Source organism: Panicum virgatum, chromosome 2N (genome assembly GCF_016808335.1).
Source record: "Panicum virgatum strain AP13 chromosome 2N, P.virgatum_v5, whole genome shotgun sequence".
In the NCBI taxonomy this organism is placed as follows: Eukaryota; Viridiplantae; Streptophyta; class Magnoliopsida; order Poales; family Poaceae; genus Panicum; species Panicum virgatum.
In genome coordinates, this window is record NC_053146.1 from 4,710,171 (window position 1) to 4,738,100 (window position 27,930).

Below are 27,930 nucleotides of genomic sequence, written 5' to 3' on the forward strand. Positions count from 1 at the left end.
CCGTGCAATCCGACTAAAAAGGTCTTCAAAAAATTCTGAAAAAAATCATGAATGTACATCTCGGTCTACCCATCTACATATAAAATTTCATGGTCAAATTCATCTTACTCTAGCAGTTACAAAAAAAGACAAATTTGGACTGCATTTGAACGTTACTTATTGTCAGAAAATTTGTCTTTTTTGTAACTGCAAGTGTAAAATGAATTTGATCGTGGAAATTTATATGTAGATGGGGTAGACCGAGATGTACATTCATGATTTTTTTCAGAATTTTTTAAAGACCTTTTTAGTCGGATTGCACGGTGATTTCACCAGTTCCGTGATTGCACCTCTCCCCAAACCCCCTTCCTCCCAATTAGGGGTGGAATCGAGCCGAGCCTCGACTTTTTTCGAGCTTTCTTCGAAATCAATATATTCGTATTTATTATAGTCTCCCGTGTTGTTTGATATGCAACTTCAAATCGAGCATAACGAGCCGAGCCGAGCCGAGCCTGCCAAAATTGACTTTTGTTCCAAATCAACTAATCTTTATTTTAAAAAAAGAACGAATGTAATCGGAGTAATTTTGAAACGAGCCACCGAGCCAGCTTAACGAGCTTTTTTTTTTTTTTCCAGCCCTACTCCCAATCCCAGCGGCATCCGATCCCCTCCCTTTTCCACTAGGGTTTATCTCCAGCGAGGCCCAGCGGCCGCGCCACCAATGGCGCTCGCGGGCCCGTCCTCGGCGCTCCTCTCCTCATCCTCCTCCGCCTGCCTCCGCCGCCTCAACCCGCTGCTCCTCTCCGCCGCATGCCGCCGTCCCCCGGGGGGGCAGCGCCGCGCCGCCCGCAGGTTCTGCGCAGGTAGCGGCGGTCGCGCCTAGCTCGTTGATTCTGCTGGGAATGGCTTGTCAGCTGATTGAACTGTTCGGGTCTGTCTCTGTTCCGCTGCAGCGATTGCCTCCGAGGCGGATGTGTTCGCCTCCCCGGAGGTCGCGAAATCGTTCGACTTCACCAACGAGGAGCGGATTTACAAGTGGTAATTTTGCGTGTACTAGTAGTTTTTGCTTGCCTGTGTTGTTTTTGGATTCGTTTAACGGTTTAAGGACGTTCTCATCAAGTCATAATTGGCGCTCATTCGGATTTCAGTCTGTAATTTGGCACATGCTCACAGCCTTTGATGCAGCACTACTGCACTAGTTTACTATGTAGATTTGTTGCGGTTATCCTTCAGTTTTGAAAGTGGATCAATGTGTACTTATTGCTTTTGTAGTGGTTTTCGCAGACGATTTGAGTGGGCCTGTCCATTTCTGATTGTGGTTGCAATGAACTGTGATGCGGAGGGCAAGTTTGTAGGTATATGGAATTCATAGAAGTCCTGACGAGCCAGTGCATTGTCAGTTGTTCCTTGCTTTGAGCGCAGTGGCATTAATTTTTTTATATTTGTGAATAACAATTTGTGTATTGGTACATTGATAGATGACATGGGAGCATTGCATGCTTGAACCTATTTCTGCTGCCCTGCTATTATTAGTATGTCAAGTGATGGCAGTTAGCCAGATACGAAACAAAATAGTTCAATATAATTTTGATGGCAGTATAAACTAATTTTTATTAGAAAAATCGGAAATCAAACACGAGATTCATCCCCCACATAGGGAAAATAGAACAGCACACAATTAACAAATCCATGGAAGTTGACAGTTGTTGTTTTATACCCATGTAGGAATGCAGGGGTGAAAAACATGATAGTCCTAATCAACAAATAGTACTCGAACAATGCTCCACATTTCATGATGATGTTTGCGTTGCCTGCTCGTCTTGCTTCAATGAACTATGAGTTCCTGATGTAATACGCTATACTTGTTTCTGTGCTTCAACAAACTTCCTTATACATTATGATCTATTAGGTGGGAATCTCAAGGATTCTTTAAGCCTAATTTTGACCGTGGAGGAGATCCATTTGTCATCCCGATGCCACCCCCAAATGTTACCGGATCACTTCATATGGGCCATGCTATGTTCGTCACCCTTGAGGTTCGATGATTAAATTCCAATTCTATTGTGCTTATTCTGTTGACTAACTACAAGCTGATTTGGTTTAACGATTGATCTTAAAACTAGCCACCAATCACCTCATCAACAGACTGTTCATTCATTACATTCGCATGATTTTATCTTACATTTACTGTGTTCTTTTATCATACTTAGTTTCTGAATTCTTGTCACACCTTTGGAAAATTCTCCCTCCATTTCTAATTATATGGCATATAGTTCTCTGCACCTTCTTTCAAGATATAAAGCTTGCATATGAATTTATTGATGTTTTACCTTCGTTTCCCTCATTATTACCTCCTCTCTCACCTGCATGCGCTCACTAACTATTCACTCTCATGTTTACGAAGTGATTAAATCTCTAGTTGTTGTTGTTGTTGTTGTTGTTGTTGTTGTTGTTGTTGTTGTTGTTGTTGTTGTTGTTTACGAAGTGATTAAATAGGATTAGCTTGGTCATTTCCTTCTTTCTTTCTCTTGATTTCATAATTCATACCCTCCTCAGTTATTGTTCCCGCAGCTAACTAGCCATGCAAATTTTGAATGAAGGGAGTAATTAAGATGAGCATATTATCGATATGCTCCTTTGACTGAATCTTTTTCTTGAAGAGAATGCTATCTTTCAATTGCTCTGGCAACTGGTTTCTCTCAATGAACACATGAATGAGTGACAGATGCTACATAGTAAAGTGAATACTAGTCACTAGTGGTTTATGAAGTCTGTCTAAAGCTAACCTCTACAAGTGCTGTGAACTTTTATGTAACATACTGTAACAGTCAATTCGTTGAAGTTCATTGATGTACTTTAGAATCCTAGATAATCTGTGTCTAAAAACATTCTTGTAGCATCATGTACTATGCAAGCTGATAAGCCTCATTTTTACTTCCTTCCATTTCTTTTGTTTCGCCTTTTCTCACTAAAAGAGTCCCCATTTCTTTAAGTGACTCAGGATATAATGGTTAGGTATTTCCGAATGAAAGGGAGACCTGCACTCTGGATACCTGGCACTGACCATGCTGGGATTGCAACTCAGGTCTGTACATCTCGTCACATGTTTGATTGAATTCTATTTGTGTTCAAAAAAATATTTGTGGAGTATTGTGGGTTTCTCCTTTTAACCTTTTGCATTTATGTTTCAGTTGGTCGTGGAAAAGATGCTGGCTGCTGAAGGTGTCAAAAGGACAGATCTGACACGAGAGGAGTTCACCAAAAAAGTTTGGGAGTGGAAAGAGAAGTCAGTCCTTTTTTATTTTTACAATTTCTGATTGTTTTCTTATGCAACTTAAAACTATGGGCTCTGAAGCAATCCTTTCTGTTGATTACTTTGACTGTTTACTGCATTTCATTTGCCTTAATCAGGATGTCTAGTGCTTCACTAGACTTCTAAACTTATAAACTGTGAAATCAACTGTCATGAAGTTGTGATCAAAGAATATCATGATTGGTTTTAGATTAGACAAAACCAAATTTGGTTGTTTTAGACTAATTATTATGATTGTTTGGTTAGCTTCAGATGGAGTTTCATTTGTCAGGACTCAGGAACTCCTAAAGATGAGATGGATTCTCTGCAAAACCAATGTGTTCTCACTATAATCACTGTTTCCCTTTCAGATATGGGGGTACTATCACTAATCAGATTAGGCGATTGGGTGCTTCTTGTGATTGGAGTCGTGAACGTTTCACTCTTGATGAACAATTGAGTCGTAAGTATTACTGGCGATGCTGTTTACATTTAGTATTTCCCCTGATTATCTTCTCCTAAAATTATCATACTCATGAGGCAACTGGTTTCATAATGGATTCGTTCTGCTGTTGTGTAACTTGCATTGTAGTCAGGATCGTGATGATGATATGGGGTAACCGTGCCATTTCTGCGTACTTTTATGAATGAGGACAAACTATTCTGACGTTTTGTTGGCTATATCTGAAGTTTCCTTGTGTGATTATGGACACTTATAGACTTTTCCCAGTATTCTAAAAGGAGGTCTATTAGGCCGTTTACAACAAATGCTCCTACATGTTACCGCTTGATTGCTGGTTAGGCTGCTAGTCAGGCTGGTTAGGTTGTATAATGAGTTAATGACTATGGTGAATGACCAAATGAATACTGATTAGATTACCAACGTTTAGGACCTTTGACCTAGGCTTTGCAAAAGAAGCGTTGATAGGCTCCTTTATCATAATAATATGACTTCCAACACTACAGTGTTGGTAACCCCCTCAAGTAGAATGTTGGAGCAATGGTTATCTGTACAATTGATGCATAGGTGGTTCTATTCTGCAGGTGCGGTTATCGAAGCGTTCATTAGGCTTCATGATAAAGGTCTTATATACCAAGGTACAATGATTTATCATAGGTAGCATGCCATTTTCAATTTCTATTTCTATTTCCCCCCTTATGTTCTTCTGTCCTACTTGCCTCCTTTAGTAATTTCATAGCATCCTCTTGCTTGTATATCTTGGTTGAAAAAAAAAACTCACTAGGACAAAACTGTCTGGGTGTACTCCTGGTCTTTGCAAATTATGAAATGAACCTTGTTATTTTGTACTAGAGAACTAAAGTCTCCTAGAACAATCTGTTACTACAAATCACTATTATCATGGTGCTTTTTACAGAAAGTGACACGCGTTATGTCTAAAGTCTAACTTTGCACTTTAGAGCATCTATCTATACATTTCACCTAGATATTCATTCTAACCTTTGTCACCTTATGGTCATATTTATTGACTAAGAGTTCAGAACAACTATCTCAACCAAATGGTGATTCAATGGAAATAAGGCACAACTTTCTCCTTCCATTGTAGTAAAACATGCATTGATCTAATAAAAGATATACTATTGCGTATTGGCAGTCCGTACTGCAGCTATGTACTTTTTTAGTGTCATGTATGGTTCATGCTTGGGTGTCATGCTGATGATGTCCGTGCTTTTCATCCAATTCATTTTTTGGCCGGAAGTGCCTATCGGACAGAAATTTAGGAGTGCTTATTCTTTCGAATCCTATGCTTTTGTCTTGAATGGTGTAGTAATTTTATCTCGGAACACTTCCATGTGGTTGATGATTTTGTTTCATTCACAGGATCTTATTTGGTCAACTGGTCTCCTAACCTGCAAACTGCAGTGTCTGATTTAGTATGTGAAAATCTGCCCTTTTAACCATTTTTTTCAATTAGTTAAACATTTATACTATATCTGCAGATGTTTAGTGTACAGTCAATCAATGGAAGTCTGATCACAACACACAGAAATGCTGCAAAACTTTAACCCATCATAGATGGTTCTGCATGATACTGAAAGTTTGATTCTGACATGAGTTTCTAATCAGGAAGTAGAATACTCTGAAGAACCTGGAAATTTGTACTTTATCAAGTACCGTGTTGCTGGCGGGACCAGGTACTTTTCATACCATATATTGCAATGAGACATTTCATGATTTGATTGTGAATGGACATTTCACTTTTCAGCTCATTTGTCACCAGATTATTGTTTTCTTGATGCTATATTTAAATTTACATTATCTGGAGAATGGATTGCACGATGCACAATTAACCTTTCACCTTGTAAATACGAGAAATCAAGCAACATAATTGAATCTGACAATCTGTATATTGATGAAAATTGCTTACAGATATTTCATACATATACTTATGATGCAGGGATGATTTTATGACTATTGCGACCACAAGACCTGAAACTTTATTTGGTGATGTTGCAATCGCTGTTAACCCTGAGGTATGAGTTCTCCAGTGTTGTGTAGTACAGTTTTCTTGTCTTTTGTTACAACTTATGCTATAACCATGTCAATATTTATTTGTGAAACAGCTAGTTTGTAGAAAACCTTATTGTTAATATGTCAATTGGCAATACAGGATAAACGCTATGCCCAATATGTCGGCAGATTGGCTATTGTACCCTTGACATGTGGGAGACATGTCCCTATTATTGCTGACCGGGTAAGTACGAAACGGAATATTCTTAGTACTCTATATGTTCCAAGCAATTTCACAAAGGGGCCTTGCAACATTAATGAAATCATAGCAAAGCAAAATGCCAAAAACAATTCATTAACATGGATTTAGTGTTCTCTTATTCTATGTCATTAATGTCATTTGAAGTTAAAAAAAAATAAAAATTAAAACTGAACCACAGGGGGGAGACTCCTCCAGGGCTTTGTTTTAAGAAGGTGCCACACATCGAACCCGTGTTGGGTGGGAGTTGTTTTTTTTTCCGAAAACGCAGGAGAACTGCGCTTCTTTGTATTATAGAGAAGAAAAAAGGTCCCGTACAATCCCAGCTCTCACATAGGGACCAAATATGAGAGTCTGTTTAAGAAATTACAGAGTGACTAGCTTAAGTACCAATTAAAAACCATGACCAGCACCCTGACCTTGCCATCTAGAGTACAGCGACTAATCCCAGGCCTAGTAGCTTCTTGGCGCCGGCCAGGCACCAAAGGCTGAGCTCATCCTTAAGTTCTCTCATGATGGTGTTGACAGATGGAGCAACGCCTTCAAACACACAAGCATTCCGATGCTTCCAAATCATCCAAGCGCCTAGAATAATTAGAGAATTCACACCCTTTCTAAGATCCTTTGGTACTTTCTTGATCACTTTTCGCCACCAGTCAGCAAAGCTTCTTTCCCGCTGCCTGGGCAAAAGATTTCCAAGGTTAATTGGGTGCAATAACTTGAACCAAACCTGCCTTGCTACCACACAAGAGGCCAACAAGTGTTGCACTGTCTCCTCCTCTTGATCACATAGCGGGCATTTATCCGGGTGAGGCAATCCTCTTTTTGCAAGCCTGTCCGCAGTCCAGCACCTATTTCGGATTGCTGGCCAAAGGAAGACTTTGCATTTGTTAGGTGCCCAGGACTTCCAAAGCCTTCTCCAAGGTTCAAATGGTATTGACCCAAAAAAATAAGCCCTGTATGCAGATTTGGAGGAGTAGCATCCCCCTGCTTCCAAGTTCCAAATGTGTTTATCTTCTTGCTCTGAAAGTTGGAAACCTTGGACACAATCCCACAGCTGCAGATATTCTATGATTCCAATCCAATTAAGCCCTCCCCTTATTGCCGAAACCCAGGCATCATTAGTCAATGCTTCAGCCACAGTTTGCCTTCTACGGATTCTTGGAGGCACACATGCAAAGACGTTAGGTGCCAGATTTTCCACAGAACAACCATGCACCCATTTGTCTGTCCAAAAGAGAGTGGTATTTCCATTTCCCAATTCAGTCCTCACAGCAGCAGCAAGCAGGGCCAAAGCATTAGGATGGGATGGAAGTTCAAGATTATTCCACGGTCGATCAGCTCAGGAGAGATATAGGGAGCAGAAAAAGGACTTGCACATGGTCTTCATTGACCTTGAGAAGGCATATGACAAAGTACCGAGAAATGTCATGTGGTGGGCTTTGGAGAAGCACAAAGTCCCAACTAAGTACATTACCCTCATTAAGGATATGTACAAGGATGCGACGACGTTTGTCCGGGCATGTGATGGCAACACCACTGACTTTCCTATTAACATAGGCCTACACCAGGGGTTAGCATTGAGCCCTTATTTATTTGCTTTAGTGATGGATGAGGTCACAAGGGATATACAAGGTGAGATCCCTTGGTGTATGCTCTTTGCTGATGATGTGGTGCTAGTTGACGAGATATGCCGCCGCTCCCTCACGATCTCAATTCCAATCGCGTTCATAACAATCTGGTATCAGATATGCCAGGCGACGACAAGTCTGAGTCACCACCGCCGCCGCCAACCATGGAGGGTTTGGCCGCCCTGATGACCAAGCTGCTGAGCAGCATGGGCGACATGGAGACGCGCATGGAGGCCCGCCTGACCTTGTTGGAGTCAAGGTTCGCGGCCGCCTTCCCACCGTTCACCGCCCTAGCCCCGTGCCTCCACAGCAGCACGGCGAGGGCATCTTCTACGGGGGCGTAGATGGCACCCAGGCAGCGGCGGCGCCGCTGCCGGTTGTAGCGCGCTGCTGGCATCCAGTCGTCCCTGCAGCAGTAGCCTTGCCACAGCTCGGGAAGAAGAAGGCGTTTGCGTGGGAGGATGCTTGCCATGTGTTTGCAGCAGTGCGGCTGCAGGCTGCAGCACGTGGCCTCCTAGTGCGACGTCGGCTGTAGGAGATGCGCCGACAGCTGCACGAGGCGGCCTTGACGACGGTCGACCTCGGCAAAGGGGGGCGTGTCCATGTCCCGTCGGACGGCCACCAACAATCACGCAGGTTTGCTGCTATCTTCACGCGCGAGCAGGGAGTTGTTTCCGCGGTCGGCGTCGGCAACCTCCAACTCTACGGCAGCAATGGTAGGGAAGGTGGTTCGCTCTTTGTCGTCGGCGGGGACGCACTGCCTAGTTCCACCTCTTTCCGCTACCGACCGCCGCGAGGACGTCTCCGCTGGACGCGGTCCCAATTAATTCCAGGTGGCCGTACCCGCGCTCCTCTCTCGTTCCGATGGTCTCCATGGGATCCAGGCGGCGACATACGTATAGATCCAGCAAGCGGACGGTGTCCGCCGTATCTTCAGGAGTCGTCAAAAATAAAGAGTCACAGTCTATTTAAAATAAGCCGAGATGTAAAAGGCTTGTTCTTAGGAGTTCGGTTTGCGTCTAGTGGAGTCATTGTTAGCGTCATCGTTAGATTGCAGCTTGAGGACAAGCTGCATGTCCTGGTGGGGTGTAGTGTTAGAGGAGTCAAGGGCCTATTGGGCCTTAGCCCATTAGGGTTAATTAGTCGCTTGTTTAGGGGTCAAGTAAACCTCTCTATATAAGGAGAGGAGATTTATCAATCTAATCAAGCAAGAGATTAGAAGGAAATCCCTTCTCTCTTGCCGGCCGTGGGCAAAGCCCCGCGGCCGGCGTTTCCAGCGCCCCTGCAAGCCCTAGCCACTGCCACGATCCAATCTGTGAACAGTACCCGCGGTACTGTAGCGCCGCGGGTGCTGTAGCACGCCAGCAGCCACCGCCCTCTCTCACGATCTCAATCCCAACAACAGCCATAACAGCTTGTTTGCTATTTTCTCAATCCAAGGCATTAGGTCAATTTTCCTCAACTTTTTGTTGGACAAGGGCAGTCCCAAATAGGTACAGGGAAATTCCGATATGCTGCATGGGAGGGTATTGCTTACTGTTGTCATGGAGTTTTCTTCACAATTGATGGGAATAATTGGGTGGGAGTTGTTGAAAGCAAGAAACCTGCTACTGATGTTTTCTACTACACTGGTTGTTCTATGGCCAAGTTTTGACTTATGCGAAAACTGCTACTGATGTTTTCTACTAAACTGGTTGTTCTATGGCCAAGTTTTGACTTATGCTGATCATTACATCTCTAGCTTGGATGTAGTCTGTTACTCTACATGAAGTCTTTGCTTGATCTGCATGCTTTATATAGTTCATGCTTATATACTCCCATCTATATTTGAGTTCTGGATGGCAGAGTCTGATGTTATATTGAGAAATTTGTTCAATTGAATTTAGAGATATTTGAAAGAAGTGCTTAAGGGGAGGTGAGAGAGATTGGATTTGTGGAAAATAATAGATTGATTATTGAGAGATATGAGAGGTTACATATATAGGGGTGAGGAGATCTTGGGCAAAAGGAAACCCGAATAAAGATCTCCTCAGGACTCTAATCCTAACATATCTCTACTAATACAATCAAGGGGCCGGCCGGCTAATAAGCCTGGCTCGGGTCCACAGCCCACGGTCTGGCCGGCCAAGAGCCTGGCGCATGACCTTATACAAACAGGAGTACATCAGTTATCTAACCCCCCCCCCCCCCCCCCCCCCCCGCAGTCGAATCGTCGGGACACCGAACATTAAGACTGGAAATTCCATGAAGACCGAGGAAGGCAGCCCTTTGGTGAAAATGCCGGCGAACTGAGAAGTCGTCGGCACGTGGAGAACACGAATTTCACCAACAGCAACACGCTCCCGAACGAAGTGAAGGTCGATCTCAATGTGTTTTGTCCGCTGATGCTGAACAGGATTGGCAGACATATAGACAGAGCTGATGTTATCACAATACACCAAGGTTGTCTTGCGCAAAGGAGTGTGCGGCTCAGACAAAAAGTTGGCGTAACCAAGTGGCTTCTGCAACAGCATTGGCAACCGCTCGATATTCGGCCTCTGCACTGGAATGGGAGACTGTATTCTGACGCTTGGAAGACCAGGACACCAAATTGTCACCAAGGAACACCGCATAGCCCGAGGTGGACCTGCGTGTATCCGGACAACCTGCCCAATCTGCATCAGAGTATACCACCAAATCAGCCTATGTAGGACGAATGAGCAAACCCATATGCAATGTGCCACGAACGTAGCGCAGGGTGCGCTTTAGAGCAGCAAGATGTGTCTCCCTGGGATCATGCATATGAAGGCAAACTTGCTGAACAACATAGGAAATATCTGGTCTGGTGAAAGTAAGCCACTGAAGAGCACCGGCGAGACTCCGAAAATCTGTAGCACCCGCAGCCGTGAGAAAAGGGCCATCAGCAGACAACTTTGGATTAAGATCCACTGGAGTTGAACAAGACTTGCAATCGGCCATACCAGACGCTCAAGAATCTCATCATGTACTGTTGCTGAGAAAGAAAGAGAGTCGAGCCCAGATGCTAAACATGCATACCAAGGAAGTGATGAAGGGTCCCAAGGTCCTTCATGGAGAATTCTTGCTGAAGAGCACCAATAATCTGCCGCAATAAAGCTGGAGATGAGGCTGTCAGAACAATGTCATCAACATAAAGCAAGAGATATGCCATATCTGCGCCGTGATGATAGACAAACAGCGATGTGTCGGACTTTGCCTTAGTAAAACCCAGCTGTAAAAGATGCGAAGCAAACTGGCTGAACCAAACACGAGGAGCCTGCTTAAGACCATACATGGAGCGATTGAGACGACACACATGATCAGGATGAGCGGAATCCTCAAATCCTGAAGGCTGGACGCAGTAAACTGTCTCTGACAGATGTCCCTGAAGGAAAGCATTGTTGACGTCAAGCTGATGGATCGGCCAGGAGCGCGAGACATCAAGAGATAGAACCGTCCTGACTGTAGCTGGCTTAACAACTGGACTGAATGTCTCTGCAAAGTCAACACCAGGACGTTGAGTAAAACCACGAAGTACCCAATGAGCTTTGTAGCACTCAAAACTCCCATCAGCATGAAACTTGTGCTTGAAAACCCATTTGCCAGTGACCACATTAGACCCAGTCGGCCGAGGTAACAGATCCCAAGTGTGGTTGGACATGAGGGCAGAGAACTCAGCTTCCATTGCTGCTCACCAGTTTGGATCAGCAAGAGGAGCACAATAACTCCGTGGAATAGGTGACAGCGACTCGGTTTGAAATAGAGCGGGAACCCGAAAACCAGACTTGCTGCGCGTACGCATGCCATGCTGATTTTCCACCGGAGTAATGGGAACTGCACCAGGAGGCAATGGTGGGCCGACGGGACCAGGAGCATGAACCGGAACGGTGACCGGTGGAGTGCGACTGGTGGAGGCAACCGGACCAAGAAGACGTCTCCTCTGGTAGACCAGCCTGACGTCCTTAGGAAGAGGAGGCAGACGGTGCAAAGCAGAAGGCGGAGATGCTGCGTCCGTAGAGGCTCCGGACGCCGGGACCGCGCGTGGCGCAGCGTTGTCGACAACGGGAGGCGGGGCCGCGCGTGGCGCAGCGTTGTCGACGTCGGGAGGCGAGGCCGCGCGTGGCGCTGCGTCGGGTGCCGGGGCGCCGGGCCCGCGCATGGCGCAGCGTCGATGCCGGGAAGCGGGGCCGCGCGTGGCGCAGCGTCGACGTCGGGGGCCAAGGTCGCGGACGACGCGACAACCGGGGCCGCGCGTGGCAATGGTGTCACAGTGCTGGGCGCAGAGGAGACACCAGAGGAACCTGCAGGTACAGTATATGGTGATGGCGGAAAGGGAACAGCCACCGGGTTAATAAACTTCCCCAGGAAATCAAAATCGGCGTGTGTAGGATTAGAGGAAGATTCCAAAAAAGGGAAGGAGGTCTCCTCAAAGACTACATGGCGGGAGATGATGATTCGATTAGTGTGACGATCAAGGCAAAGATAGCCCTTGTGGTGCGGAGAGTACCCAAGAAACACACAAGGCGGATCGAGGAGCAAGTTTATTAGCGGCAGTGGCAGAAAGGTTTGGATAGCACTTACAACCGAAGACACGCAAGTGGTCATACGTCGGCTGCTTCCCGAAGAGGGAGAAGTACGGCGTGGAGAAGTTAAGTGTCTTGGTGGGAAGAATGTTTAGCAAGTATGTGGCAGTGCTGAGGGCGGCTGCCCAAGATCTGGGGGGAACGCTAACCTGAAAAAGAAGGGAGCGAACGGTATTGTTGATAGTCCGAATAATGCGTTCAGCTTTACCGTTTTGAGGAGAGGTGTATGGACAGGACATGTGCAGGCGAATGCCGTTGGCGAGGAAGAAGACGCGCGAACTGGAGTTGTCAAACTCCGTTCCATTGTCGCACTGAATACCCTGCACAGCAACATTGAACTTGGTGCGCACATAAGCGAAAAAATCAGATAGGGTAGATAATTTTTCTGACTTTAAGCGCAAGGGAAACGTCCATAGATAATGCGAGAAGTCATCAAGAATCACAAGATAATATTTATGACCCGAAACACTAGTGATTGGTGATGTCCATAAATCACAATGTAGCAACTCAAAAGGGCGCGAGATGAAGACGCATGAAACGGAAGGCGAACATGATGACCAAGCTGACATGCATGGCACTAAGAATGGCAACGGGTCGGGTTCGGATCGGGTGGAGTCTCCGTGCACCCAAAACCGGTGATGTTCCCATCCTTGCGCCAAGGAGGGAGGAGCAGCAGCGGGAGGAGGGACGCCCCACTGGCCGGGAGGACCGGCGATGTAGGTCTGAGGCGCCTGCAGCTGCTAAAGAGGCGCCTGCCGAGGCCCGGAGGGGTGCCCAGCCTGCAAACCAGGCCACATGAAGATGGCACCGGTCCACGGGTTCCTGTACGTGTAGCCGCCAGGAGGGAGGGCGCCACCAGGGGTGGGGGTGCTGCCACCGCCTGTGGGAGTGCCCTGGGAGGCGCCGTCCTTGTTCCACCGCTTGCCGCCACGTTGGCGACGAGGTTGCTGTTGCTGCTGTGGTGGCTGAGGAGGACGCTGTGGCTGCTGCTGTGGCTGTTTGACCGGCTGTTTCGAGCCGCCTGAACCGCCACCACTGCTGGAGCTGCTAGAACCGCCACTGGAGAGGGCAGTCAGGACGGCCGCCGAAGGAGCTTTGGCCATGGTGAGCTCCTCAAGGCGCAGGTCGTCCCAAACCTGCAAGAACGAAGGCAGCGGGGTTGTGCGCTGAATGTGGAGACCGAGAGCCCTGAAGTGTTCGTTCAGCCCGCGGATGATGTTGAGGACTAGTCTCTCGTCGGAGACAGGCTGGCCGAGGTCATGGAGATCTTCCGCCATGCGCTTGAAGCGGCGGCAGTAATAGACGACTGGCAAGTCGCCTTGGGTGAAGGTGCGGAACTCCTGGTCGGCGTAGAGAGCACGGGTTGTGCGGTTCCCAAGGAACTGGGACTCGATGGAGAGCCAGATCACTCGGGCGGAGGCGTCGCGCTCGGAGATAGTGTCGGCGAGGTCGTCGGAGATGGCGCCGAGGAGCCAGGTACAAACGACACAGTTCATCCGCGCGCTGGCGTGCGTCACGAGCCTCCTGCTCGGTGCGAGCTTCAGCATCAAGTTCGGAGGAGGCGTCCTGAGTCATGGCGCAGCAGGGGACGGTGCAGAGCGGCGAACGGCGCGCAGTGGCGGCGCAGGGCCGGCGGTTGCACAGAGAGGCAGCGATGGCGAGCAGCGAGGCGCAGGGCCGGCTGACGCGCATTCGGCGGCAGCGCACGTGCAGCGGAAGGAGAGAAGGGATGAAACCCTAGACTCGTGATAGCATGAGAGAGATTGGATTTGTGGAAAATAAAAAAAACTCGACCTGCGAGGGGCAAGCCGCCCCCCAGGCATTAATGTAAGAAGACCTCTCACGCAGGTCAAGAAAACCCCCGAACCCCTGCCCCACCCTTACACAGGGGCGCCATAACCCATACCGTAACCCGTGTGAGAGCGGGCCGGGGTGAGCCGGGACCTATTTCCATGTGCTTTGGTGTGTAGGCAAACGAGGGGATTTTTTTAACCGCAGCCTAAAATTCGCTCCCACCGGGAGTCGAACCCAGGACCTGAGGAGTGCTACTGAGGCCACCTAACCAATCCGGCTAGGCACCCTTTCGCGGATTTGTGGAAAATAATAGATTGATTATTGAGAGATATGAGAGGTTACATATATAGGGGTGAGGAGATCTTGGGCAAAAGGAAACCCGAATAAAGATCTCCTCAGGACTCTAATCCTAACATGTCTCTACTAATACAATCAAGGGGCCGGCCGGCTAATAAGCCTGGCTCGGGTCCACAGCCCACGGTCTGGCCGGCTAAGAGCCTGGCGCATGACCTTATACAAACAGGAGTACATCAGTTATCTAACAGGAGGTACTGTGTCCTTCCTCAGGCTATAAGAGACAAATGGTTTCGTTAGAACTTAGAACTGCCCCTTGCTATCTTATACAAGTTGCATGATTCCTGTTAATAGTAACTATTGATTCTATGATTTACAGTATGTTGATCCAGACTTTGGAACTGGGGTGCTGAAGATTAGCCCTGGACATGATCATAATGATTATCATATTGCTCGAAAGCTTGGGCTACCAATTCTTAATGTTATGAACAAAGATGGTACGCTAAATGATGTTGCTGGATTGTACAGGTATGCATTTTCTTCTGTTCCATGTTGTGTCATTTATGAATACTCTGAATTTTTTAGCTACTTATAGACCCATATATTCTCTGTCATGTGTGTTTTTTAATATTCCTTTTATTTAATGGCACTGGAATAAGGACCTGTTTAACAGAACCTCCTGAAGTGTTCTAGAAAGTTTGAGAGAGAGTGATGCACCCTATTTGCGGCCTTGATCTTTTACAGAAGCTATAAATAGCTGGTTCAACTAATGCGTGTGTAGAAGGAAGTGATATATTTATGCAGAAATACTTTCTCTGGCTTTTCGGGCAGCATGTTTCTGGTATTAACTTCCTTTGTTCTCCTTTTCAGTGGTATGGACCGGTTCGAGGCACGAGAGAAGTTGTGGTCTGACCTTGTTGAGACTAACTTGGCAGTAAAGAAAGAACCTTATACGCTTCGAGTTCCTAGATCTCAACGGGGTGGTGAAGTGTGATCTTTTCTCCTGTTCCTAATGTTATTTCTTTTGTTATCAATGTCTTCCATAGGGTTTGATGAACCTACTTCTGTTTGATCCTAGGTGATTGAGCCTTTGGTTAGTAAGCAATGGTTTGTCACGATGGAACCATTGGCTGAGAAGGCCCTTCGTGCTGTGGAAAACGGGCAATTAACCATTCTTCCGGAGAGATTTGAGAAGGTACTGATGAATTCACTTCTACTCTTTAGAGAGATAGCTATCTGCCCTACTGTTATGAACTGGCAAAAGCAGGTTTGTTGAATATTTTGTGTGTGTGTGTGTGTGTGCTTCTGCCACAGATATATAATCATTGGCTAACAAACATAAAGGATTGGTGTATAAGTAGACAATTATGGTGGGGCCATCGTATACCAGTTTGGTATATTGTTGGAAAGAAATGTGAAGAAGACTATATTGTTGCTAGAACTGAAGAGGAGGCACTAACAAAAGCTCAGGAAAAATATGGAAAATCAGTTGAAATATATCAAGACCCTGATGTTCTTGATACGTGGTTCTCAAGGTCTGTCTTCCTATGCAAAACTTGTGGTCCAATTATTTTTCTGCGTTGTGTTTTGCAACAATTCTTACTTCTATTGGGAAAATTATTTGGATCCACCAAAATAGAACTATTTTATTGGGGGGGGGGCATCAGTTTAATAATGCATTTTTTGTAATTTGTTAAGATTTAGTTTGTTTTTTCATTGAATAATTTTATGAACTTCATATTTTTGAACTAATTGCACTGTGACGTATGCCTTTTCTCCTTTCGTCTACAGTCTGTAACTGATCAGCATGGAGCTTATCTGTATGAACACTGTTCTAAAAGGTGGAGCATCACCCCCTAGCTGCAAAGTTGGTTGGTGCCTAGGCCTATCATCACCTAGCTCCCCCTTGTAGGTTGAGCGCTAGGCTTTGGCCAACCTTGCACCTAGCCATTTTTACAAATACTTCATCCATAAAGTACTAAAAGTCAAGGATTTTAGATCCTCTGTGCCTTCCTGGCTTGAATTGTTTTTTTCCTGCTCAACTTCTATAGTGTGTTTCACCTTTTTTCACTGATCTTTTGCTTTGCTTGTATTTCTGTGGTTCACCCTGCACCTTTTTTTTTGTTCTAGTGTAATATTATATGAATAACATAGTAGGGGTCACCCCTTATTTTTTACCTGTCAAAATAAAAGGTACTATAGTTTCAGTTTTTTTTTTCAATTACGTGCAGCGCGCTCTGGCCTTTCAGCACACTTGGTTGGCCTGATCTTTCCAAGGATGATTATAAGCATTTTTATCCTTCAACTGTTCTGGAGACAGGGTAACAGTTCGATTTGCCTTTTCTTCTTTCAGTGGAGTTATATTTGTGTTGCAGCTGAGTTTCTGTTCTTCACATTGATGCATGACCCCTTCCTTCGCAGCCATGACATTTTGTTCTTCTGGGTTGCACGAATGGTCATGATGGGAATTGAGTTTACAGGATCAGTACCATTTTCTTATGTCTATCTTCATGGTCTTATCCGGGATTCTGAGGTGAGATGAGGCACAATGATAATTTATTTATGGTTTGTTGTGTTGGGGGTCCTATAATCAAGCTAAACTTTTCTTGTACTGCAACATTATCAAACTATCAGTAAGATTATGAAAGAGGCATACATATTTTTTGGAAGCATGTTGTAGGTGACATCATTATTGTAGTACTAGGATCTACGATTTGCTGCAATTATTGCCTGTTTGCCACATGATGGCTACCTTCCAGGATCCATCAAAAGGGTACAACCATAGTCACATGATTCGGGGTCGATGCCTCGTCCCACGACCCGGGAACGTCGTTCCGATTCATGGGTTGGGGTCAAAGAGGGTCAGTGTCCCATTCAAGGTTGGATCGTGTCCCGGTTTGAGAGGGGTCGCAGCCCCATTGCTAGAAGATATAATTGGGATAAGAAGGTTTTGATAGAGGGTTGAGATGGTTTTTGTTAGATAATGAACTGAGTACGTGTAGTATATGGTCTAAATGTACTCTTTTGTACGTTTCTTATATGCTTGTACAGATTAGTTTCTTCATTAGTAGCACATATATATAGTTTTTGTCTTTCTAAAGACGCATCGACCCGAAGATATCGATCCCGATGAATCAGAGTCGCGTTCCACATAATAATTTATCGTTTCATAGAGGTATACCCCCTTCCCTCTTCGTACCACAATTTTATAAAGTGACGACCCTCGACCCCGTTCCTCGACCCGGTCGATCCAGGAACTTTGTGACTATGGGTACAACTTTTATGAACATAGCTTGCATAAGACCCCCCCAAAAAAATTTTACCTTGAACTGAACCCTAACTGTACAAGGGATACACTTTGATGTGGGCCTCATGTTTTGTCTGCTAAAAAGCTGTAAATGCTCCCTAGCAGTTGGGCATTTGCTATATCTTCATCCCTCCAGATTTGAGGCCCTGAAAGATATCCTGTTACATGCTGTGGCAGCAACATCTCATTTGTCCTGATGATCGTGATGTCACCAACCGTGTAGACCATTGTGAATCTGTGATATGGTCCGAAGTCTACAGATTGTTAATCTGGGATGCTAAATTACAAGCTGCTTTTCAGGGACGGAAAATGTCGAAGACATTGGGGAATGTCATTGACCCCCTAGATACCATCAAAGATTACGGGACTGATGCTTTGAGATTTACACTATCTTTGGGCACTGCAGGCCAGGTTTGTGACAGTTTTTTTTATTTTGGTATGTACTGTGTGGTTAAATTTGTTTGCTTATCTGTCATTAAAACACTTTTTTTTCTTCAGGACCTCAATCTCTCTACAGAAAGGTTGACATCAAATAAGGCTTTCACAAACAAGCTGTGGAATGCGGGCAAATTTTTGTTGCAGAATTTGCCTGATAGAAGTGATGTCTCAGCATGGGATGCTTTGTTAGCAAATAAGGTTCCTAAGTAGACTTCAAGTTGCACATGATTCATTCTGTTGGAGTATATTGAGCCCATGGGTATAGAGGCCTATCTAGAGGCCCATGTATAGGATCTATATATATCCACCCATCTAGGGTTGGAGGAATACACTAATTATTCCCGTCATTATGGTATCATTAGCCTAGGGTTAGGGTTCTTCTCCTTCTCTCCCTCCCACCCTCCCAGCCCGCAGCCCGCCGCCGGCCCCCTCCCTTCCCCTCTCCTCCTTCCCTCCCCTCCCTCCTCTGCTCCGGGCGAGGGGAGCGCTGCGCCGGGCGCGCTGGGCGCCGCCGCCGCCGTCTGGCCCCTCCCTTCCTCTGCTGCAGCAGCGCTGCGCGCCCTGGGAGGCCCGCGGCCGCCCTACGCCGCGATTGCGATGGCCGCAGCCGCCGGCGGAGGCCCTCCCGGCGCGGGCGGCCCGCCGCCTCCTCCCGGCCCAGATCTCGCCCTGCAGACCCCGGCCGCCGCCGCCGCCACTGCGGGCGCAGGGGGCGCGGGGGGAGCCGCGGCCGCCTCCTCTGCTGCCCAGCGCGCCCCTGCTGCCGCGGACGCCGCCACTGCTCGCGCTGGCACAGGGGGCGCGGGCGCAGGGGGAGCCGCGGGCGCCTCCTCTGCTGCCCAGCGCGCCCCTGCTGCCGCGGACGCCACCACTGCTGCTGCTGGCACAGGGGGCGCGGGCGCAGGGGACGTGGGGGGTGCTACTGGGCCCCCACCCCTGCTGCAGCCCCTGGCCGGTGATGCGGACGCCGCTGCCGCTGCGGCCCACCGCGCCGCGATCGCTGCGGGCAAGCAAGCCGCCACCGCCGTCGCCGCCGTGCTCGATCCCGCGTGGTTGGGCCTCAGGATGGCCCCAGCGGATGCTCCGCTCTCTGCCGCCGCCTTCCGTGGGCAGCAGGCCGACGCCGCCCTCGCCGCGGCCCTCCTCGCCGCCAAGTCGGAGGCTTCGGCGGCCCAGGAGCGGGTCCGTGTGGCAGCCCTCACCTGGGAGCGCGAGCGCGCCACGGCCGACGCCCTCGCTCTCCGGGTCGCCGAGGCGGAGCGCTACCGCCGCATCTCCTCCGGCCAGCCAGTCGACCCCGAGCACGGCGCCTCCTCATCCCACCAGGCCCCGCCAGCTGGATCTGGAGCCCGGTACGACCCGACCGACCCCATGGTCGCCCAGCTCCACCTCCAGGCAGCCGGCGTCCAGAACATCAGGGCCCTGGTCTCCGTCCTCCTCGACCCCGCATCTTCCTCCTACGGCCGCTGACGGGACCATGTCCTCACCCTCCGCCGCTACGCCCTCGACGACCACGTCCTCGTCGACTCGCCGATCGAGGTGCGGGACGTGGCTTGGCTGCGCCTCGACAGCGTCGCCATGTCCTGGATCTTCAGGACCATCTCCCTAGATCTGCAGGACCTCGTCAGGACCCACGGCGGCACCGCACGTCAGGCTTGGGTGGCGCTCGAGGGGCAGTTCCTCGGCAACGCCGAGTACCGCGCCCTCCAGCTCGACGTAGGGGTGGTAAAGGGCCCAACATTTTGAACTAGAAAATCTAAGGATCGGGCCCTAAAAGGGCTGGGCTCTAAACATATGTATTTTTGAACTAAAAATTTTAAGGGCTTTATTGGGCTGTGAAGAGGCCATTAGGGCCATGGCCCATTACCACCCCTGGCTCGACGCCACCTTCCGCACCTTCGTGCAGGGGGACCTCTCCGTCGGTGAGTACTGCCGGCGGATGAAGAGCATGGCCGATGCTCTTCACGACCTCGGGGATCCGGTGTTCGATCGGGTCTTGGTGCTCAATGTCCTACGGGGACTGAGCAGCACCTACGACCACCTGAAGGGCTGGATCGCCCGCCAGAGGCCCTTCCCCACTTTCCTGCAGGTCCGGGACGACCTCGCCCTCGAGGAGATCACCAGGGGTCTCGCGCCCGGATCGTCCTCGCCCGCCCCCGCTGCGCTCGTTGCTACTCCACCGGCCTCCTCCGCTGCTCCTGCCACCTCCCTCCTTGGTGCTGCTCCCGCCGGGCAGACCGGAGGGGGGAGGGCCGTGGACGTCGCCGGCGACGGGATGGTGGTGGTGGCACTGGTGGCCCTGCTTCTGGGAGCACCGGTACCGGTGGGGGCCGTCGGGGCGCGCCGACACCGGCTCCGGCTCCGCCTCCTGCCCCCGCCGTTGGAGGTACGCCCTGGCAATCCTTCAGCAACCCATGGTCAGGGCGCATCTCGATGTGGCCGTTCCAGGGTCCGGGAGGGGGGCCTCGTCCTCAGCTACCACCGGCGGCCATGTTCACTGGCGCTGCTCCACTCTTCGCGCCGTCCTGGACCTCGCCCGCTCAGCCCAGCCAGCAGCCGACCTGGCCTGGGGGGTGGGACCAGGCCGCTCTGGCGCAGTCCTTCAACACCATGGGACTGACGCCGCCGACCAGCACCGAGTGGATCGCAGACTCGGGTGCCTCGTTCCACACCACTCCGGATGCTGGTATCCTCTCTTCTGTCCGACCCCACACCCATCTTGTCCTACTTCTATTATGGTTGGTGATAGGTCTTGCCTTCCTGTCACCGCCGTGGGTTCTGCTCCTCGTATTCCTCATGTTCTTGTTGCTCCTCAAATGGTTCACAACCTTCTTTCTATTCGCCAGTTTACTGCTGACAACTCATGTTCTATCGAATTTGACTCCTCTGGTCTTACTGTGAAGGATTCAGCTTCCCGGCGTCCGCTCCTCCGATGTGACAGCCCGGGGCCCCCTTTACACTCTTCGGCTTTCTGCTTCCGTTGCCTCGCCTTCGGCTTCTTCGTCTTCTACTTTTGCCGTGACGCATTCTTCCACCACCTGGCACCGCCGGCTTGGTCACCCCGGCCGCGACGTTTTGGCTCAGCTCCGCCGTAGTACCGATGTTCCATGTACTAGGGCTCCTGCTGAGCACCTCTGTCATGCGTGCCAGTTAGGTCGTCATGTTAGACTTCCTTTTTCTTTTTCTTCTTCGCATGCTGCGCATGCTTTTGATCTCATTCACTGTGACATGTGGACATCTCCAGTACTCAGCATGTCTGGCTATCGATATTATCTGGTCATTGTTGATGATTTTTCTCATTACTCTTGGACTTTCCCATTGCGCGTCAAGTCTGAGACCTTCCCCACCCTCCTCCACTTCTTTGCCTAGGTGTCCACTCAGTTCGGCCTCACCGTTAAGCCCGTCCAGTGTGACAACGGGCGGGAGTTCGATAACTCCACCTCCCGGTCTTTCTTCCTTTCTCGGGGTGTTCAGCTGCGTATGTCTTGTCCGTATACCTCTCCTCAGAACGGCAAGGCTGAGCGGATGATTCGCACGACGAACGACGTCGTGCGCACCCTTCTGATCCAGGCTTCTCTCCCCCCGCGCTTCTGGGCTGAGAGCCTCCACACCGCCACCTACCTGCTTAACCGCCTTCCGTCCACTGCTTCTCCTGCTCCCACTCCACACCACGCTCATTTTCGGTACCCTCTCCTCGCTACGACCACCTTCGGGTCTTCGGGTGTGCGTGTTACCCTAACACCTCCGCCACTGCTTCTCACAAGCTGGCGCCCCGCTCGACTCGTTGTGTGTTCCTCGGGTACTCCCCTGACCACAAGGGGTATCGATGCTTTGACCTCACCTCTCGTCGCGTTCTGATCTCCCGACACGTCGTCTTCGACGAGTCGGATTTCCCCTACTCCACCTCCTCCACACCTTCTTCTGATTCCGAGCTGGCGTCTCTGTTTCCGACTGACCCGGTGGTTCAGCCACCGTTACCTGTCTGTCATTTTCCTGCAGGTTTTCCCGGCGCACCGGCACCACTTCCGGTGATCCCTGCTGCGCCGAGCGCGGCCCCGGTGCCCGCGACCGCGCCACGCACAGCACCCGGACCTCCGGTCGTGCCGCGCACGGACCCGGTGTCTCCCGCTGCGCCACGCGCGGCCCCGGTGCCTTCCCCTGCACCTGAGCGGTACGCTCAGCCGGTGCAGGTGTACCGGCGTCGCTCGGCGACGACCCCGGCGCCGCAGCGGTACGCTGAGCCGGTGCAGGTGTACCGGCGTCGTTCGGCGTCGACACCGGCGCCGCCTCCTGCTCCGGAGGCTCCTGCGACGTCGACACCGGAGCCGTCGCCGCCGCCTTCTCCGGCTCCCTCTCGAGCCGAGCCGGAGGTGTACCACCCGCCAGTCATCCATCGGGATCCTCGGCATATCCATCCCATGGTGACTCGGCGGATGGCGTCCCAGGCCGCGACTCTCTCCGCCACCGAGGGAGAGCCGCGGGTCTTTCCGGTACCCTCCTCTGTCCGCGACGCCTTGGCGGATCCTCACTGGCTTCGCGCGATGGAAGAGGAGTATGCGGCTCTTCTTGCCAACCAGACGTGGGACCTCGTGCTGCGTCCGTCTGGTTGCAATGTGGTGACTGGCAAGTGGATCTGGACGCATAAGCGTCGGGCTGACGGCACACTGGAGCGCTACAAGGCTCGCTGGGTTCTCCGGGGGTTTACTCAGCGGCCTGGTGTGGACTACGATGAGACCTTCAGCCCGGTCGTGAAGCCTGTTACGGTGCGCACGGTCCTCTCGCTTGCGCTCTCGCGCATTTGGCCTGTGCACCAGCTGGACGTGAAGAATGCGTTTCTTCACGGCACCTTGTCAGAGACTGTCTACTGCTCTCAGCCAGCGGGATTTGTGGACTCGAGTCGTCCGGATTTGGTCTGCCGGCTCAACAAGTCTCTCTATGGACTGAAGCAGGCTCCTCGGGCTTGGTACTCTCGGTTCGCCACGTTCTTGATGACACTGGGATTCACCGAGGCCAGGTCTGACACGTCTCTCTTCGTCTACAGACGAGGGGATGAGACGGCCTATCTGCTGCTATATGTCGACGACATTGTGCTCACAGCTTCCAGTCAGCAGTTGCTTCAGAGTGTCATCTCTCTGCAGCAGTTCACTATGAAGGATCTCGGTCAGCTCCACCACTTCTTGGGCGTCACTGTTGAGCCTCGGCCGTCTGGTCTTCTCCTTCACCAGCGGCAGTACGCCCTCGATATTTTGGAGCGGGCTGGGATGACTGATTGCAAGCCCTGCTCCACGCCAGTCGACACTCAGGCGAAGCTGTCTGCTGATCTGGGTGATCCGGTGGCTGATCCTACTGCCTACCGGAGTCTGGCCGGCGCTTTGCAGTACCTCACCTTCACTAGGCTGGACCTCACCTACGTTGTTCAGCAGGTCTGCCTCCACATGCATGATCACCGGGAGTCACATCTTACTGCGCTGAAGCGTCTCCTCCGGTACGTCCGTGGCACTGTGGACCTCGGCCTGGTACTTCACCGCTCGTCCTCTGCTGAGCTGGTGGTCCACACCGACGCTGATTGGGCTGGCTGCCCGGACACTCGTCGCTCCACCTCCGGCTACACCGTCTTCCTGGGCGGCAACCTGGTCTCCTGGTCGTCCAAGCGGCAGCCGGTTGTCTCCCGCTCCAGTGCCGAGGCGGAGTACCGGGCTGTCGCTAACGGCGTGGCGGAGGCGTCCTGGCTGCGACAGCTCTTGGCGGAGCTCCACAGCCCGCTCGCCAAGAGCACGCTCGTCTACTGCGACAACGTCAGCGCCGTGTATCTCTCCACCAACCCCGTCCAGCATCAGCGGGCGGACGAAGCACGTGGAGATCGACCTACACTTCGTGCGCGACAGAGTCGCCATCGGCGATGTTCGGGTACTCCATGTCCCGACTACCTCCCAGTTTGCTGACATCTTCACGAAGGGGCTGCCCTCGTCGATCTTCTCGGAGTTTCGATCCAGCCTCAACGTAGCCGGTGGCTAGTTGTGGCTGTGGGGGGTATTAGCCCTTTTGTGCTCTACTTGTACTCTCATCTTTTCCAGTCTTGAACACCGCTGCGTCGGTTGTTCAGACTGCGGGGGGGGGGGGTGTTAGCTTTCTTGTTGTCCAGTCTTGAACACCGCTGCGCCGGTAGTTCAGACTGCGGGGGGTGTTGGAGTATATTGAGCCCATGGGTATAGAGGCCCATCTAGAGGCCCATGTATAGGATCTATATATACCCACCCATCTAGGGTTGGAGGAATACACTAATTATTCCTGTCATTACATTCACTAAATTTGCTCTATGTTTTAATCTGTTGCTAATACTTTTGCATCTCTCGTCCAGTTTGACACAGAAGCATCACTTCAGGAACTGCCATTGCCAGAATGCTGGGTGGTAAGTCCATTATTTTGTTAAATTATTTGGCTTTTATGCATTTTGTTGATGAAAAGAATAAACTATAATACAGGTTACAGGACTACATGGACTAATTGATAGGGTCAGCACAAGCTATGAAAAGTTTTTCTTTGGAGATGCTGCTAGAGAAATATATGATTTCTTCTGGGGGGATTTTGCTGATTGGTAAGATTATGGAGAACCCTAAAGTGTCCAAGCCTTACTTTAGAACCATTTGATATTTATACCTCAACCTGATGGAGTAGTTATTAGCCCATTGTCAATGATGAGGTTACAGGGGATATGGGGAAAACAATATCAGCAATGCTAAATATCCCCTATTCACCCTGTAAATTTGAGGAGAGCTTCCTATTGTTCTCATTGATACTCATTTGCTAAGTTTTCTAGTCCCATCCCCCCTTATTGTCGAGAAAGATGTAAATCTAATGAGATCAAAACAAAATAAATTTTACTAACTTTTCTCTGAGTTGCTTGATGCAAATCTAAGTGAGATAAAACAACTAAAAGTTACTAACTTTTGTCTCATATTCAAATGGTCAATTTTTACTAGCTAGCAACCAGGAGCTGAGGGCTTTCTTCACTAATAGTAATCCTTGAACTAAACTTATGTGTGGTTTGATGCAAAGGCCTCTGCTCATCTATGGAATCGTTTTTCCTATTATAAACATCATTTTCATAGTTTTTCTGTCTCTTTAGCCTTTTCTGTGTATGTAGAATCCTTTATGAATGTCATGTCTCTGCTCTTTAGGAATGGACAGAAAGAAGGTTTAGCTTTTGACTATTAATTAACATGGAACTATTGAAGTACGTAAGGTCTGACATGCCATTGTACTTAGTACATACTCCTTCCGTTCGAAAATTTAAGAGGTTTTAGTTTTGTCCTAAGTCAAACTTCTCTACCTTCGACCAAGTTTTTAGACATCTACAAAATCAAATGAGCTCCATTAAATCCACCAAGAAACATGTCTTGATAGTGCATTTATTTGCTATTGTAGATATTAACATATTTTTGTGTAAACTCTGTCAAAGCTAGAGAAGTTTGACTTGGGACAAAACTAAAATCTCTTGCGTTTTGGAATGGTGGAAATATTGGTGAATTATTGTGTTCTTTGATAAATCATGGATTCCAAATATAACAAATGGAAGTGACTTCATTTGTTGATACAAAGAATTCATCAATTAATTTGTTCAGGTGTATTGAAGAGAAGTAATGTTCATTTATTGATACTAAGAAGTCATCAATTAATTCTCGTTCAGGTATATTGAGGCAAGCAAAACACGTCTCTACCACTCAGCTGACAAGTTAGCTGCTGCTAGAGCACAAAGTGTTCTTCTGTATGTGTTTGAAAACATACTGAAGCTACTGCATCCCTTCATGCCGTTTGTCACTGAAGAATTATGGCAGGTACCGAAGCGTAACTGTCGAGTACTACTTCAATAAATATATGCCACTCTCATCAGCTTCATCAGTAGAATGTCGTCGTTGTACTTATTTCAGGCATTTCCATACAGAAAGCAAGCACTTATGGTTACTCCCTGGCCTACGACTGACCTTCCTAAGGATTCAAGGTCCATCAAAAGATTTCAAAATCTGCAATCATTGGTAAAGTTTTATACTTTTGAGTTTTATTGTCTCACTCCAAGAGATGCAAGAGTAAATGGCAACAACTTATTTGATTGACAATATAATGACAGATAAGAGGAATCAGAAATGTTCGAGCAGAATACACTGTTGAGCCAGCTAAACGGATATCAGCTTCTGTTGTTGCTACTGCAGATGTCCTGGAATATGTATCAGTAAGTTTGCAGGGCCTATTTATATTGCAATTTGGCAAGCAGTTCCAAGCAGACATTTTTTTATAGCAAAGGAGCCTTGGCTATTTGATTTATCTCCGTACTCAACTCAAAAGTGCTACAGAAAATAAAAATGTGCAGTTCTGAGTTTAGGGAAGCCGTTGCGCTTTTCACAGCTTACCTGCATATTGACTGTGGAAACCCTGCAAGGCTGTAACTGGTATTAGAATTTATATTACATATTAACATTCAGAATTATTGGTTTTTCTTGCACACGTGGTTTTACAAATGTATTGTATCGATATGCCTCTAGTCTCAGCAAACATTGGCTAAACTATCATTGCATTTTATTCAACAAACTCAAATTGTTATAGTTCACTAGTATAATTATTCTTATAATTGAAACCACTTGATGGACGAGAAGTAAAGGGTCTTTCGAGACAGTAACTGGGTCAACTCTGCTACTGCAGTGCCAAGGATTGTAATTTAGCTCTTTGAAACGTTTTACCATTCCTTCTAGTGTTTGAAATGTTTTGCCACTCTTTCTAGTGCCCCCTTCTTTTTTCACCATGACCTATACGTTTATGCCTGCAGAAGGAGAAGCAGGTCCTGGCTTTACTTTCAAAGCTTGACGTTCAGAATGTACATTTTGCTGAATCAGCACCAGGTAAGCCCCTTGTACTTATTCAAAGTTGAAACGTAGCCCTTCTTCATGCTGTTTCGTAATGACAATCTGTATCCACGTTTACCAGGTGATGCAAACCAGTCTGTTCACATTGTTGCTGATGAGGGTCTGGAAGCCTATCTACCTTTTGCTGACATGGTTGATGTGTCTGAGGAGGTTAAGCGGCTGTCCAAGCGCCTCTCTAAGATGCAGTCAGAGTATGATGCTCTGGTGGCCCGCCTCAACTCCCAAAGTGTACGTTTGTCCATTTCTGCTTGTTTCACTCATTCTTCAAAACACACCTTGCCATTCTAATCATGTACTTCTTCCATGCTGTAGTTTGTAGAAAAGGCCCCTGAAGAGATTGTTCAGGGAGTTCGTGAAAAAGCATCCGAGGCTGAGGAGAAGATCGCTCTTACTATGAATCGGCTTGCATTTCTGCAATCAACTGTCTCCACGTAAATACAAAAATTGACAGTAGCAAATGCTTCCGGAATGCCATTTTGTTCGATGAGACTTGAGGGGAAAACTGGTTGTTAATAGTACTTGCGGTTAAAGTACCTCACATATTACCAACAAGTGCAGTCATGGCCAGATTCTGCAACTATTTGGTCCCGCTGCAGCTCACAGAAATACTTGCCAGTTCCAAATGTGTTCTGCCCCAGAAAAACTTGCAGCATACGATTTTTTTCTCTTTTTGAATACTCTTGCTGCATTTTGCTTGCTAGCATGGGCTTGACGAAGGGCTACTCACTCTTCTGACTTGCAGAATGCCCCTCTAAGTAAATTTTGACGATTGTAGTATCATGTTTCATCCTCAGTTCTTGTCCACTTGCATGTATTGATCCTTTGGTTTTGCCAAACTTATATGCATGTTTGTAATGAGTTACAAATTTTGATGTAGTGTCATCATTTATTTTCTTTCATGTTCCTGCTGATGCCATTAACTGTAGTGTGGTGCGCTAGTTCGAAGAAATCTTCATTGTTGCTAACGCCTA

The 27,930-nt window shown here is 48.5% G+C and overlaps 1 protein-coding gene across 5 annotated transcripts; it reads left to right on the plus strand.

Annotated features, from left to right (window-relative positions):
* The first annotated feature begins 617 nt into the window (after positions 1 to 617).
* Positions 618 to 27,858, plus strand: LOC120659401 (valine--tRNA ligase, chloroplastic/mitochondrial 2-like). Of its 5 annotated transcripts, XR_005668992.1 has the most exons (28): positions 620 to 842; positions 933 to 1,017; positions 1,889 to 2,015; positions 2,981 to 3,064; positions 3,171 to 3,265; positions 3,643 to 3,734; positions 4,316 to 4,369; positions 5,112 to 5,164; positions 5,358 to 5,425; positions 5,689 to 5,764; positions 5,902 to 5,985; positions 14,679 to 14,827; positions 15,170 to 15,287; positions 15,378 to 15,494; positions 15,614 to 15,834; positions 16,531 to 16,620; positions 16,721 to 16,832; positions 17,907 to 18,017; positions 18,105 to 18,242; positions 24,403 to 24,453; positions 24,527 to 24,639; positions 25,732 to 25,879; positions 25,973 to 26,077; positions 26,170 to 26,271; positions 26,863 to 26,935; positions 27,021 to 27,187; positions 27,272 to 27,465; positions 27,576 to 27,835. XR_005668992.1 is itself a non-coding variant. In XM_039937529.1 (27 exons), exons 1-27 carry the CDS (start codon positions 701 to 703, stop codon positions 27,392 to 27,394), a joined length of 2,898 nt encoding a protein of 965 aa, XP_039793463.1. In that variant the 5' UTR covers positions 620 to 700; the 3' UTR covers positions 27,395 to 27,858. The 5 variants fall into 5 exon arrangements, 3 of the variants coding, with proteins under 3 accessions (XP_039793463.1, XP_039793464.1, XP_039793465.1); XR_005668993.1 differs by having other exon boundaries at positions 618 to 842; positions 25,987 to 26,077; positions 27,272 to 27,835; XM_039937529.1 differs by having other exon boundaries at positions 27,272 to 27,858.
* Positions 27,859 to 27,930: the final 72 nt, after the last annotated feature.

Coding starts and splice junctions, on each gene's coding strand:
- LOC120659401 (XM_039937529.1), top strand. CDS start 701: ATGGCGCTCGCGGGCCCGTCCTCGGCGCTCCTCTCCTCATCCTCCTCC. Junction 4,370..5,111: donor TAAAGGTCTTATATACCAAG/GTACAATGATTT, acceptor TTTCATTCACAG/GATCTTATTTGGTCAACTGG. Junction 5,426..5,688: donor CGTGTTGCTGGCGGGACCAG/GTACTTTTCATA, acceptor CTTATGATGCAG/GGATGATTTTATGACTATTG.